This window comes from Nipponia nippon, unplaced genomic scaffold (genome assembly GCF_047370975.1).
Source record: "Nipponia nippon isolate SJK-2023a ecotype South Korea unplaced genomic scaffold, ASM4737097v1 scaffold_1, whole genome shotgun sequence".
In the NCBI taxonomy this organism is placed as follows: domain Eukaryota; kingdom Metazoa; phylum Chordata; class Aves; order Pelecaniformes; family Threskiornithidae; genus Nipponia; species Nipponia nippon.
The window spans coordinates 161,868,011-161,882,757 of NW_028262290.1; the positions used below are offsets into that span (position 1 = coordinate 161,868,011).

Here is a 14,747-nt window from a genome sequence, read left to right on the forward strand (position 1 = left end):
GTTTCCTCCTCTCACTTTTCTCTCCACTCTTATCCCATAGATGCCAGTGATGTCAAGAGACACAAATCAGAGCCTGTTTGTGCTGAATCTTAAACACCAGGAACAAGCAGCTGCCACTTAAATGAGACTCTCCTTTTTGCTTACCTTTTACCTTGCCTCAAGCCAAAGAGTCCATTCCCTGCACAGCAGAAAACGTCACTGCTCACCCACAGAATAAGAATGAAAAACTGCTGTGCCCGCATTGACTGTCTTCCTTCTGCAAGCTACCAGGCCAGCCGTCACTTCTGCATAAGCAGCAGCACTGCCGCAACTCCAGACAAGCAACTTTCATGGCTTTAGATCATTTTAGCACGTCTCGAACAGAACGGCGAAGTGCAAAGCTGAAAGCTGGTATGAAGGGTTTCTGATCTTACCTGGGCTGCTGCTGGGGCTGCTGGAGGAGCCTGACTAGGTGGAGGTACAGCAGTTTGAGGTTGTGCAGGTGCTTGTCCTGCAGCCTGAGGTAGTTGAGTAGGTGCCTGTGCTGGAGCATTGAGTGAAGGACCTGGCGGCTCAGCTGATGGGAATAGCTGCAAGCAAAAAGGCATTTTAATGAGAAAAGGAGCTCAAGAGTTCTGACTCAAGCACCAGCTTTCCAAAAAGTGCTTGTTTGCTGCACAAATTGCTTAGAGAAGTTCACCAAGGGCCTTCCTAGACCTCCAGGACACTAACACTGATCCCAAGTTCATGTTCAAGGGGTTTAATGTTTCCTCGTGTCCAGGGACCCCTTCTGCCCTGATACTTTCAAGTTTTACTCACCAGTAAAGAAGGATAAGAAACCAAGATAGCAGCATGACTGTGAATCCTGGACAAAAATTACACGCTTGCAGCTAGCAAGGCTGGATGCACACAGATCACATCCTAGCTTGGACGAGAGCACCCTATCCTTTACTTTCCCCCCTTTGCAGAATCCGAGTCCTACTTGTATTTCCAAGTAGCCATGCAGTCAGAGCAGAGCAGCTTTGCTTTGACTTGTAGGTCCTTTCAGAGAACACGGCCTAGCAGAGCATTAAGATAACTATCGACAATTCATCCATTCGTAAAACAAATGTCAGAGTTGGAGCAATCCAGATACTCAGCTGTGAATTCAACAAGTGAATTCAGAGCTCAGGTTCTTCAAAACACACAAGACATGGCTGTTTAGGATTGGACTTACTAAGGTTAGTTCCTTGCAAAAAAAAAAAAAAAAAAATCACATGCAATTAATTTGGGGGTGGAAGAAAAGAGCTAAATGAAACTTTAACTTTTTTTACCTCTTGTGTTATTCAGAACAGAGAAACTGATTTTGGCATGGTAGCCAAAGAACTGTAAGCTTGATGGCACTTCTTCAGCGTGCCCTCCAACCTACTCTGCTAAGTTGTAGGAAATATAAACCACCTTGATTACTGAAAACCCGGGCAGCAGACCTCCAAACCACAATATATATCAAGGGATGTATCACAATGGGAAAATTCATCCCAAAGGGATTCTGGTTTTCAGCTTTTTCTTTGAATTTAGAGTTTATGCCAAATTACAGTGGCAGAACTGCAGTCTTTCTTAAGATCTCCCTTTATAATCAGTCCTTGAAAACAGACAAAGGAAGAACAGGACAGCCTAACGCAAGACTAATTTCTAGGAGACAGCCCTGTTTCTTTTCGCTACCTGTGTGGGAAGATAAAGACATAGCACAGTCTCTAGAAGATAAGCAGTCTCTACCATTGAAAGAGAAGATGTACTAATATTCCTAATGTAAGGAACACAGGACAGAACTGAAGGCAGATTATAAATTGCAATTGAAGTTTGCTATTAAATACTACTACAGATTTATTTCACAATTCTGAGCACAGATTCCAAACCAGTGAATTAGACTATGCAAAACAGACGTTTTAAAGTTGTGTTTTGTTGAGTTTTTTTTAAAGAGGAAATTGGAACACAGTTGTTTTGCTTAGGTTGTTCTTGTGACCAATTCCTTATCTTACAACAAACAGACTTTTGCCGTAGCAAGTAAAGTTAAAAAGATATATACCAAACTTACCTCAGAAAGACCTCTTCGCATTACACAGCTAATGATTCCTTTTTTAGAAAGGTTTTCAAGCAGAGCTCAGCTAGATATTCACTTCTACTTCACACAATATTGTTTCCAAAGGCTAATAAAAACCATGTTCCTTGCAACAGCAATAACTAGGAGTCACCATTTTGGGAAGTTATTTGCAATTATAACTTACCTCGGAATTCTGTACAGGTTCTTTCACTCTGGGAGACTGAAAAACAAAGAAAAAGCTGTCACTGCCTTGACAAAAGTGAGACTTAATGACTAGAAGGACTTTTCTGAACCACACTGAACATATGAAATCTACATAATTGTTTTCAAATAATGTATATGTATTAAGATGTGTAATAAAAGGGAAGCCACACAATTTTTTGGCAACCTAAAGCATAATACCCAGAAACATACAGTCATGTTTTAAGACTTGCAGCTGATATTTACACAGTGGCATACAATACCTAAGCTGCTATCATTGTTAACCATTAGCAAAATCCAGTACTCTTGAAGATCACTCAGATTGGATCAAATTACTTGTGCACCAGTATGACAAAATCCATTTTAAGCTACCCGAGTCTCGCAGAAAAAGATAAGCCACACAAATCTGCCTTGCATAATTCTGCTCGGAAACAAATCCCCTTCATATACTTAGGGAACTAGCTTGCAAACCAACTTGCTTAAATCATACAAAACCTTGCGGAGGGAGGGAAGGGGAGAAATCAGCCTCACTTGTGCTGCTTTATAGAAAGAAGTCTCTCGCCTGCTCTCCTTGCCCTTGGACTCTGCATTATGCTATGCTCTCCGTGAGAGAATGCAGAAAACTGACAGCTGTACACAAGTTCAGCAGCAAAACAAAGACACTGGTGGAACGGAGGGGAAAGAGCAGTCACAGCAACGCGACCAATCTTTGCTTATCAGTAAAACAAAGATGACGTGCACTAGCTATTTCACATGAGCAGGAAGGAATTGCCAAGTACTCCTGGAAAGCCCTGCAGTTAAGAGAGCCTGCAGCTTTGAATTCTAACAGGTCCAATTACCATGTGGAGACAGACAGGTGGGATGGCTTGGTCCATGCTGGGATTAATAAAATAGATGTTCCTTCTCCACATAATGGTCTAAAAGACAGTACAGGTTTGACAGAAGAACGTAAGTCTCATCATGCCACTATCTTTACCTGAGCCAGTTTATGCACTAACCAATGTCCCTAACTTAACCAATGCTGGTCAGAGCAATTAGTAACATATGACCTAGAGGCCTCTCACGAGAGAGAGTAAAAGCTCTTATTCTCAGAACAGCAAGTTGCAAAAAGCCCTCTGGACAGGAGGAAAAGGAACAGTTCCTTCACGGTGACTCTATGCAGACAGTGTCAGGAAAAAAGTCACACAGCTGGAAAGGTCAAGCCTGAAATCCATCTGAATATGTTGAGCCTTCACTTGACAGTTACCAGGCAAGATGAAAAACGTGGCATTGCTCCCAGAGATAAACAGCCATGCTCCACATCCGCAGGCCATGGCTGCAGCACTGTTCTTTCAGGCACAAGGTTCATATCCCAGGGTACCCAGATGCCCCAAGGAATAACTCCAAAGGAGCTTTTCTGAAAGATCGCAGTGTGCTAGACACTCTACAGACAAGTACGGAAACACTGGCCCTGCCCCACGGCTAGCAACTAACCCAGATAAGCGGCAAACAGAGGTAAACGAAGGAAAAACATGAAGAGACAGAAAGGAAATGGGACAAACATTAAAAGATGTTTTACCTAACTAAGGCAGAAATAAGATGACTTTGGGGATGTGCTGCCATGTATTAGTTCTAACTTACTTTTGCTTGTGTAACCAGAGGTGAAATAACCAGCGAAATGTGACCACACCGCGTGCCACTGCACAGAGTTAAGCGAATGATTTAAGAGCCCACATAGCACAACTGCTCTAATTCGAATTCAGGGTTTTAAATACTGAGCAAAGAAGTTCAGTAAGTCTTTATATCCAAAAGGTAATGTTGAGCCAGCAAGTCAGCATATTCAATGAATTGGGCAGATATTTCTGGTTGGTTGTAATAAATATTTGTCTGCTTTCAGGAGCAGTCCTAGGACAAGACTTGTAAAATACATGTTTGTACATATTAAATTCACCTTATTTTTTCCGTAAAGTGGAGATGAGCAAAAAATACAAACACTTTACATTTATATAGAAGTTTCTATGCAGGATAATACTGAACTATTTTAGCAAATCAAGTCAATCTGCAAGCCATTCTTTTACTTTAAGACTGACAGCAATAAAACACAGGTACAGCCGGACTCACAGGATGGTTCGGGTTGGAAAGGATCTTTGAGGATCCATGTAGTCCAACCCCTCTGCCGTGGGCAGGAATAAAAGGTAACACCTAGTTAATGTACATTATTCTATCTTACGACTTAGTTAAAATTGCAGAGGGATTACAAGCAGGTGAAATTTACACCCCGTGTTTGAAAGACGGCCAAAACACAGCTTTAACACCAGTCCTCAACACCACCACCGCATTCGTGGCGAACACTGGCAGTTTCAATACAAGCCTTAAGACCGCTCGAAAAGGGATCCAACGCAGGAGGTGCACAGGCCTTTCTATGCTTTTGTCTTCGGGCTGAAGGAAACGACGCAAAAGCTGCGCGCAGGGAAGACGCCCAGGGCAGGAGCCAAGCGCCGAAGCAGACCTGTAGTGACTTCTAAGATGCCACGGTGCCCTTCCTGACCTCCAGAAAGGTACAGGTCTCCCAAAGTTCTGCGTTATATCTACACAGGGTGCCTCCAAAATGGCAATACACATCTACCTTTAGGTAACTGAATTGAGATCTACTGCTCCAACACCCATCCTAAAGGTTTCTTGAATGGGAAACCTAGAAGTAAAGGCCAAGCATGGCCCAAATTAGAGAGATCAGAACAGACAGCAGCATAAGGATATATGCCAAAGCTCCAAGAAAAAAAAAAATTGCTTGAAAAGGAGCTTGTAAACATGTGTGTCAATCTGCTCTTTTCTGCATAAGAGGAATTAAACAAGTAAGTACTGTTCAAAACACAGTAAACAGTGCTAAGTCATAGTACCCTGAGCTTAGAGACACGACAGACCAAGTTCTAAGTAATCTCTGAAATAGCGTTAGGGTCTTTCATAATATTCCCTCCTGAAATTTGATTATATTTTAACTTACAAAAGGAATTTAGAAGATTTCAGGATCAAAAATTTCAGTAGTATCCACCTGGTACCAACAGACCCTCCTTGACCATGTAATATGAAGCTGGATATAGTAAGCACTTTAAAAAGACACAATAGTTGTTGCCACAGAGTATGGAATTACTATATCTATAGCAGCCTTTAAAAACCCAAGCATTCCAAAGGACGCCGAAAAGATGCAAAATCTTGAACTTAGTATTTAAGTGTCTCTAGAGAAGACCAGTAGAAGAAAAAGCAATGAAAGAGAAACGAGAAAAATTAAAGCTGTAAAGTGATAAATGCTTCAAACCAATAATACTTTTTTTTTTAAACTTTCATATTGAAAAGCTCCCTCTAAAAATCCTTCACTGTCTCACTAATTCAATTACAGAATGATTAAAATGCATCGTTCGCTTCAAATTACCTGCTGTAGTGAAAAGGGAACCGGCAAGCCATCACAGTGAAAATCCACACTGCTAACTACCGGGAGGAAGATAATCCAGAAATTTATTGTAATCTTTTAGTTGATTACAATGCATTACTCCTCTGTGTTTCTGGGGGTTAGTCTGGGCTTGGGGTTTTTCGTGTATGTGTTGGGGTGGCGGCGCTTATTTTTTTGAGGATTTTCAAGTGCTAGACCAATCACTCCTTGTGACTTTGGGGATGCCATAACATTTTCTACTAGCACTAATCGATTTCAGTGTAACCAGAGGGACAGAACCAGGCTCTGTGTATTTCAGATATCAGCCATAAGCACAGGCCCTATTGATTTCAGCTCCATCCTGGAGAGGGCAGTAGGACAAAACCTCTCCTGACACTTCCAGAAGAAAGCATCTCAAACAGTCAGCACCCTTAAAAACAAAGAGAATATCCTAGCTCAAGTGAATTGGTATGCTGAGCTGGGAGCAGACCGTCTGAATTCATGTTCCCAATTATGCTCAGCATCCCTGAATGAGACCAGCTGTGCCCCAGAATGATGACAGAGAAGAGATCAATACAATTTCTTCAGCCTTCGGTCTGCTTTCTCTGGTTCGGCTACAAACTTGAGGGGAGGGATTATAACTTACCTTGTATCATAGTTAAAACAAGGCCACATGCTTCCCAGGGGTATTTAGACGTACCACAGTTAGAAAACAAAACAGACACAGCAGAGCTATCGGAGTTTGAGGACCCACCCTGAGCTGTGAAATTGCTGCTCTGCCTTCCTCACTTTCTTCATCTAGCTCATCATCACTCCATTCCCAGCCACCATCTTCAGTCTTATGAAGACGTCCACTGGAACCTGGGACTCTCCGGACCTGCTCAGCACAAAGACGGAAAACTGGTATGTCAAGCAGACAGTTTCTACAGTTGATCTTTTTTAGGAGAAACAGTGGAAAAGCATCTTCAGGTTGCACGATCTGCCAGGGCATTTGAGTATTTTATTGAAATATCTAGCTCTGTATCTAGAAAATGCCGTACTACAATAACTCTCATTAAAAATGTGAACACAAGCATAAAAAACACCTAGTATGACTGTAACAGCAAGGGCCCAGGAGGTTTTCAGTACCTTTTTGGATCTTTCGGTGATTGTTGGTGCTCTCTGCAACATCTTCTCTTGTAAAAATTCTTTATTCTGCAAGAGACAAAACACCAAACATTTGCATTGCTGAAAATGTCCTTTGATTCCTTCAGTGTCTCCGATAAAGAAACTGTTAAGCAATTTCTAGCAGAAAGTGTTTTACATGTTTCACCCCCATTCCCCCAAAGATATTAACCACTTTCTTCCTCTACACTACAGTATATGATGTTTCATCCTAAATACCTTTTAAGCTAGTGATGGCACTTTCCCTATGCAAAGTGATAGGGAATTAACAATCGAAGAGTTGTATACTATTCCGACTGATTTACTAGGGAACGTGCTTATACTACTTATATCCCAGCATCTGATACCCTGCTGAGACATTTGGCATTCTTCCATTCGCAGATACTACACCACCTGGATCCAGCCACTTGGCTGTATCTTGCCTCTAAATTTATGCCTGTCCAACTGTCAAAGGCAAACCTCAGATGTCAGGCAGGCCGGGATGCAGGAACCTATGTGCTGGAGTAATGAGACTCAGGAATTAAGGCAACAGGAGTTAAGAGTGGCTGAAAAAACATACAGCACGTGACATTTAGAGAGGAAGTAAATGCGGTGATCGCAACAGACTAAATATTGGGAAACTGCCGTGATGCTTTACTGTATTTAATTTCCTCTTCAGCAAGCTACTCCGGACTGGCTAACATGTGGGCTCCTGAGCGTAAAGTTTGCCAACCGCTTGACTACAGAGCCAAACGGCTGGCTGCAGAGGAAGCAGGCCAGGCAAGCGCCCTGGCACCAGCACTGGGATCTGGCTGGGTGTTTCACACCACATGAGTGAGGTTGGACAGCCCTGCCGTCTCTGCCCACGAAGCGCTCCCAGGACTCCCCCGCGATGGTTTCTTGCACGCAGGATGGCGAGCCTCAAGACACACGCTTTCCCTTCCTGATAAGTGGCTCTCAGCATTATCAAAACATACTTTTACTAACATAGACCTTATTTAAATTTGTGGTTCAGTATAGACGTATAGAAGTCTGACCCTTCTGTCCTCAAGTAACAGCTGTCAGTTTGGCAGTGGCTGATGTATGAAAGCAATTTAACACCGTGTGTTAACTGGCACACATTTTCACTCTGGGTGCCGGTTTAAGTATTGCCTCATTTACAATAATGTTAATTTTCTATCACCACATATGCTAATATGTTACTCTGCAGCAGCTTAATGAAAGCATGAAGGAGATTTTACACACAATGAAGTATAACATGAACCAGAACTCGCATAACCAAACGGAGAAAGGTCAGCAATGCGTAAACCATCTTGTCACTTTGGACACCAAGTGTGCATCCAGTGTACAGATGCAGACTATTCAGTTGCCCAAAATCCCATGATGGACAATGAAAAACCTACTTAATACCGTCAAGAGCCCAGGCATCAGTTAAACTTGCCCTAAAGCAAACTCCTACATTTCATAAACTGGATCGCTCTCTAGATTTTTCCTCAGTTGCACTTGTTAGATTTCTGTCAACTTTAATAGGACATCCAGCTCCTGTACAGATACCTAGATGTGGCCACTTCCATTTAAGCATCTTCATCTGGAAGCTGAAAACTACTTTGATTAATTGGTGATGCTGCTGTGCTAGCCCCGGTATCAGGTATCTTTTTGACAGTTTCATCTCCGTTCTGCTATAAAACCTATGTATTTCGATCACAAACACACCACAGAAAAAATAAGCACACAGAAGACATTTCCTCATTCCCATGGAAATATAAATTCTCCCCTGTATTATTTCTGTCTGTCTCCCCAACAAGACCTTGCACATTGCATATGCACTAATCTCCAGGCAGTAATTACATAAATGCTCAGTGGCAGATCACTTCAAGGCTAGAAATGGGAGTTACCCAGTATTTTGTATCACAGGATCTTCACTTTCCATAAGGCAACACAGGGTGAAATAGTTTTAGGTAGCCCTCTGCACAGTGGGCCTCATTCACTGCTTTGCATACAGACTGATTATAGAGTTTACTAAAATGTAAGTTACGTTTACTGCCACAGAGACCTTTATGGTTGGACATGCAGCCAGAATGGCACCGTTACAAGAAGATAAACCCCCAAAAGGCACTGAAAGACATTTAAATGCTCAAGAATTTCTAGATAATTTCTCTTAATAGCAGCATACACAAGGAGGCATGGAAGAGGGGTTTCATTCTGGTCGTTCACAATGACCCATTCAACTCACTCAGCTATGCTGGCCCTAAGTGAAACAGCCTACATTCACACCAATAAAGCTGTCACCATTACCTATCATACTTCTGAAAAGTCCTCTCCACAGCCTCTGCACAGATCAGTTTAGGAAGTGTTTTCTTACCTTTGCTTTCGTGAAAAATTTGTGTCGTAAGAGTTCTGCTGCTGTCGGTCTGTCAATAAAAACAGATGTAGAAAAAAGAATTATAAAGGCTCCCTTTCAACACAACGGTCTCCCAGGTTGCTGCAGCTTGTTGTAACATGGCATCTCATAAGGGCATCGGCTTCTCCTGCACAAGTCCCCTAAAAATCAGTCAATGTATTCCAAGTAAATTTTACGCCAGCCGCCTTTTAAACACTCAGTGTATTCTGATCAAAGCCTATTCCGTTCAAAAGCAGTGAATAACGTGGGGGTAGGGGGGAGAAGTTGCTCCCATTTTGATACTGAACTTGAATCTCTTGGAGCCGGTTTGACAGAAACAATTTGTTTAAAATTGAAACGAAGGATCATCACCTACTGCAGGAGTGCAGTACTCGTCACGTGCAAGGAACAGAGTTACTTCAGAGATACTTGATTATATGTGTGTCATTAGTTCTATTAAACACAGGCAATCAACCTTTGCGTAACAGAAAAGGAACAAGTACAAACTATTTTCCCCTTTAAGTTAGACTTTAGGATAAATACTGCAAAGTAAAACACATCCCTTGGTCAGTTCAGGAGCAGCTTTCTAAAGACTCAGGCCTACATGAGAAAGTACCAGCTTACAGCATTTCCCACACTGCAAACTGTGCCTTAATAGTAACAGAGTTTAATTAGTGACTTGCAAAGGCCATTCATCACAGGGTTTATTTCACCTCAGACTACTCTAACAAAAATCATCCACCTTACAGCAAGGGAGCCCCCAAAATAATTAAAAAGCAATTGCATTAAATTCTCCTTTTTGAGAACCCATACAATATGCATAAGCATATCTGATTCTGCAAGTTGCTCTGCACGGGCCGACCTCCGGCTCCCACAGCCAGGATGATGGCAGCGGCTGTTAGCGGTGCTTGAGAAGAGAGAAGGGGCATGCCACAATTCAGAGTGATTATGTTTAATTCTGACCAGCACACGTTCTAACCTGCAGGGACAGGATATGCTTTAGAAAGGAGAAAAAACATCATGCTGGGAAAAAAACCCTGCTATCAGCATTTATCAGGCACTCCACTGGATTCATTAAGCATTTCAAGAGTAAAGCTTGTTAGAAGAGAGAGATCCCATCTCACAATGCGTGAGAAGCCTTTGCTCCCAGATCTGTCACAAGAGGGAACTGAAAAATGTCTTCATTATTATTTTACGAAAGGAATTTTTCCTTTCCAGAATTAGTTTGCTTACTGACGAAAAAAAAAAGAGGTATAAAATAAAAACTGATCTGTGGGAATGCTTGTTTCTTTACCTTTTTAAGGAACTCTATTTTTAATGCAGGATGAACACTCCTTTAAACAGCTTCACAGGCTGGCAAATGCTACGACTGCCCTCCACAGAAACATGCCTGAGCTCTCCTGTGTGACAGGCTGTGGGTTTTAAACAGTGCCGTAGACAGCCGGACCCTGGTGCAGCTTTGAACGATGCCATAACATAATGATACAAAGCTGTCCTGGGAACCACAACATATGCACCACCCCCTCGGCAGTATTTCTAACATCAATGAGTAGCCAAGCTACTGTTACAAAGACGACTGAAAGTGTCGTCAGGTCACTTAAGCAATCTGTATTGATGAAAAAATGTTGGTAAAATTTGCCAGTGTTTTTCCTGATATTTTACCCCCGCAAAGCAAATATTACTTATAATTAAACAAGTCAAAACTACACTGAAAGCCTGCTTTGCACTGGCAAATTTTAAAAAGTTTATTTGTGCAGCTTCGCAAGAAAACACATATTGCCCAAGGTGCAATTTCTAATTTATAAACACAGCGCTGTTTTGACTGGGAACAAAACACGAACTGCAGTCACCTGCTGGAGGCGGCAAGGGGGAGAATGGCACTACCCACGCGGTGGACTGGGATGCACTCTCATTAGCCCAAATGGAAGATGTGTGCCCTGGCCAGGCGTGACGCCAGACATTTCTCCTTAAAAATAAGTACAGCCAAGAGAATTTGCTGCCACACAGCAAGACTGCTGTGTTCATTGTGACTGAAAGGCTGGAGGGGCAGAGAGTGTACCAGCTTTAAAAAATATGGGATACAATGAGTTTTGTGGTTTTGTTTTAGGGTGGTTTTTTTGTTTGTTTGTTTGTTTTAATTTATTTTGGTGTTACCTGTTCTTACCTTTTTTCGGGGTCTTTTTGTAGGCACGATGAAATCATCTTCCTAAATGATTTCCCATACTTCTTCAGCATTTCCTTATCTTGCACACCAGTTTCCAAAGATGGAGGATCATTTTGTAGCGTCAGCATTAAAACCTGAAAGAATTATGTCTATTGGCAATGAGATTTTTCTTGGCCTTTGTTAGAGACAGATCTTGGGAACACTGTATTTTAGACAAGCATTTCCATCAAGCATCTGAGTCAACAAGGATTATTTCATTACAACGGCTCTCTGAGGGTAGCCTGAGCTCAGAGCGAAGTTTCTTACAATTTATACTGTCTCCTCGCATTCACCAGACAGCAAAAAAACTCACCTACCTTTTCCTCAAGGCAATTACAGGGTCTCTACTCTTCCTTCTGCTTCCCACATTCACTAGCTTTGTAGAAACAGCTATTTTCAAAACCTTCACACCTCTGCAAATTCTGTCAGCCAAGAGGTTCAAGACTCGTACAACAGAATCTAGAGAGTCACCTCCACCTCCTTTCCTTGGGAAGCCAGGCTAATTTACACCCAACAGTTTATGCTACTGTTTTCCATCGCATCTCCTGGCCCACAGTGCGGTCTGCGGGCCAAACACAAGGCTGGGATGTGCTTTCAGGCCTGTTTGGTGTGATTAAAGGTGTAAGCATAGCAGAACTTCTACCAGCCTTCCTCATCTGAGATGAGCAGTTGTGCAAGGCATTTGATTCAAAGGCTCTGTTTAGATCTGCCTGCAGGTACTTCTTAGCTAGAAATGAAATCAATGTAAAAGCAGAAGGGCAACATAAAAAAAAATACGAGGCTTCGCTTCCATGTACCAATGCGACAGCAGGTGAAGACGTTTCTCACACAAGCACCCATCAAGCCAAACTGATTATTTCCTTCACATCACTCAGATATTCTGAAGGAAAGCAAGAAAATGACTCATTTCCATTTTCACTTGTCACCTACATACAGATGAATATCTATTTTTAGAAAAGGAAGCAGCACATAGCACATTTAAATAGCTTTCAACAGCTATACTGCTTAGGGCAGCAAAAGCCCATCAATCTAGCTGAAATTATACATCCAGGACAGAATCCCCTGCTTTTATCCCCTCTCCTTGGAGGACCACTTAATGCATGGGTCATTTTGCTCCGTAACAAAATTAAGCTGCAGTGAAATACAATTGCATTCAATAAATAAAACACAGAAGTCCTCTTGCAGGCTGCATAACTGGAACCCAGACCTAATAGAATTGGAGACTCAATTCTATCCACCACATGACAACACACGATACTAAGTAGGCGATCTTTGTATTCAAAGCTACAACCCATGCATTCAAAACACAATAAAGAGAAGGACAGCTTGCAGAAGCTACTGCAAAACGCTACCAATAATCACAGCACAGAAGGAAGCATCAGTGAAAACAGCAACAGCTAAATCAGCAACACCATTCCCTGAACTGCTCGCTGCTCTGCCACAGTCACTGATACGGTACGAACTTCAATGGCATTTCTAAACCACTCAGCTACTGAACAGTCCCTGCACAGAGATGACACTAATCTTAAAATTAATACTGTCCTATGAGAGTTAAATGAGTGTGAAGTCCTGGCATTCAAAGCGATACACAGATGTCCCTATTCTAATGAGTTAGGAGCTACTGGATTCCCAAATGCTGTTGTAACTGAGAGGTGGAGATGCACCCAGGTCCTGAAGAAGTGACACCCACCTTGCAGAGCACTCCAGCAGTCAAAAGACTCAGAAAAGGAAAGCTTTTCCATTGTATGCCTACAGCTGAGGGACTTGGCACCCATAGGCTTTATATCCCAGGTAAGTAGTCTAACCTAAAGGTTAGAAAGGTGTCTCTACCCCTCCTGTTCGATTCAAGGGAGTATGCATCTCAGGAGTAGAAGAAAAGTGGCCTTCAAGTGGGTGGAAAATGAAGAAGGGACTAAAAGTTTCATGACTGAGACAGAGCCCCATCAGATCTCAAAGGGGCTAAGGAAGATGATATCAAAGCTCAGTAGAAGGACAGAATGCTTCAGACCTCAACTGATGGGGTTAACTCTGTTAACTTTAAGATGTAGACACCCTGAAAGAAAAGCATGTTGGAAGCAGCTCCTGGTTCGAGAATCAGAAAATAGGGAAAGTCAGCCCAAACTACATGGCACTCCAAAGTTCAAGATATTTAAAAAAAGATTTTTGAAGTGTTGGTGCTTAAACAATAACGTTTCCTCCACCTCAACTTCAATAAAATATTCATATTGCCAATACCACGCTATTTCATACTGATGCGGTACTTTTCAGAAATGCCCTACCCTGGTTCGGTGATTGACAGGACTGTGCTGGCATTAAACAAAATAAGATATTCGTTTGGATAATTGTAACAGGATTTCTGAGAGGTATCAGGAAGGATTATCAGTGCAGGAGAAGGAATGGCTCGCCATCCCAGTGTCACTGGATGCCAGATAACATTTTCTGAATCATTATTTATATCCCTAAAAACATCTGCTGCCTTCAGAGGCTCCAGGATTAAAACCCACAGCACTCTCCTCAGGAATGATGACGCTGGCGAGACTCAGGATCTAAATAAGAACTGCGCACGGTTTCAGACAATGCTGATTAAGTGGCGTATTTTTAAAAGGTGACTTCAGATAAATCCAAGAACATTGTGATCCACAAATGCAAGTTGAGAGGACAAACTCTTCAACGAAGCGTGCTGGCCAAATTATTGGAAACACCCACAGAACACACTGATCCTTTATCTTGCACAAGTATCTGGAGACCTGCTCACCTTCATTGGCGGGTATTTATGGTAAGGAGCTGCCCCTGTAGCCAGTTCGATAGCAGTGATCCCAAAGCTCCAGATGTCTGCCTTGAAATCGTATCCTCTGACCTGAAAAATATTAGAGGATGTTAGCATGTGCTTCTTGCTGTCCCACACTTCTTTAGCCTGTTACAGATCCTTTCGCCCTTTCCTTCCTTTCCCTTCGATTTTGGAAAAAGCAGTGCTACAGTGTTAAAGAGATGGAAAGGACACTTTCTCCCTCCTCTCCCCCCGGCTCCTTATACCTTCAAGGAGGTGTTTTAGAAGTCACAGTCTGATGAAAATTCTGGTTGTGGAGTGTGCAACTAGGACTGCTCTGCCATAAACCTCTCCGTGTGCAGAACATAAAGGGGCACTGGGTTAACCCCGGCTCCAACTTCTACACAAAACCACAGAGAGTCATTAAATATATAATATATATAATGAAACTCTCGTAGTTAACAGATGGACTGTTATCCCCTTGGCACATACACCTCACTACACTTCTAGTCAACCGCTTAATCAATCTGACTGCAAACATGCTCGATCCTGAAACTTCAGTACACACTACTACAGTAAAAAGCCCCTCAT

At 42.3% G+C, this 14,747-nt stretch overlaps 1 protein-coding gene across 1 annotated transcript in view; it reads right to left on the reverse strand.

The window, feature by feature from the left end:
* OXSR1 (oxidative stress responsive kinase 1) overlaps positions 1-14,747 on the reverse strand; it is a 94,219-nt gene that overhangs the window by 8,280 nt on the left and 71,192 nt on the right. Inside the window, exons 7-13 of the mRNA XM_087730974.1 lie at positions 14,145-14,246; positions 11,351-11,484; positions 9,169-9,217; positions 6,792-6,857; positions 6,418-6,540; positions 2,244-2,279; positions 414-569 (exon numbers count right to left, since the gene is read on the reverse strand). Of these exons, the coding sequence (XP_087587100.1) occupies positions 414-569; positions 2,244-2,279; positions 6,418-6,540; positions 6,792-6,857; positions 9,169-9,217; positions 11,351-11,484; positions 14,145-14,246 (666 nt within the window). The remainder of the gene's footprint in view (positions 1-413; positions 570-2,243; positions 2,280-6,417; positions 6,541-6,791; positions 6,858-9,168; positions 9,218-11,350; positions 11,485-14,144; positions 14,247-14,747) is intronic.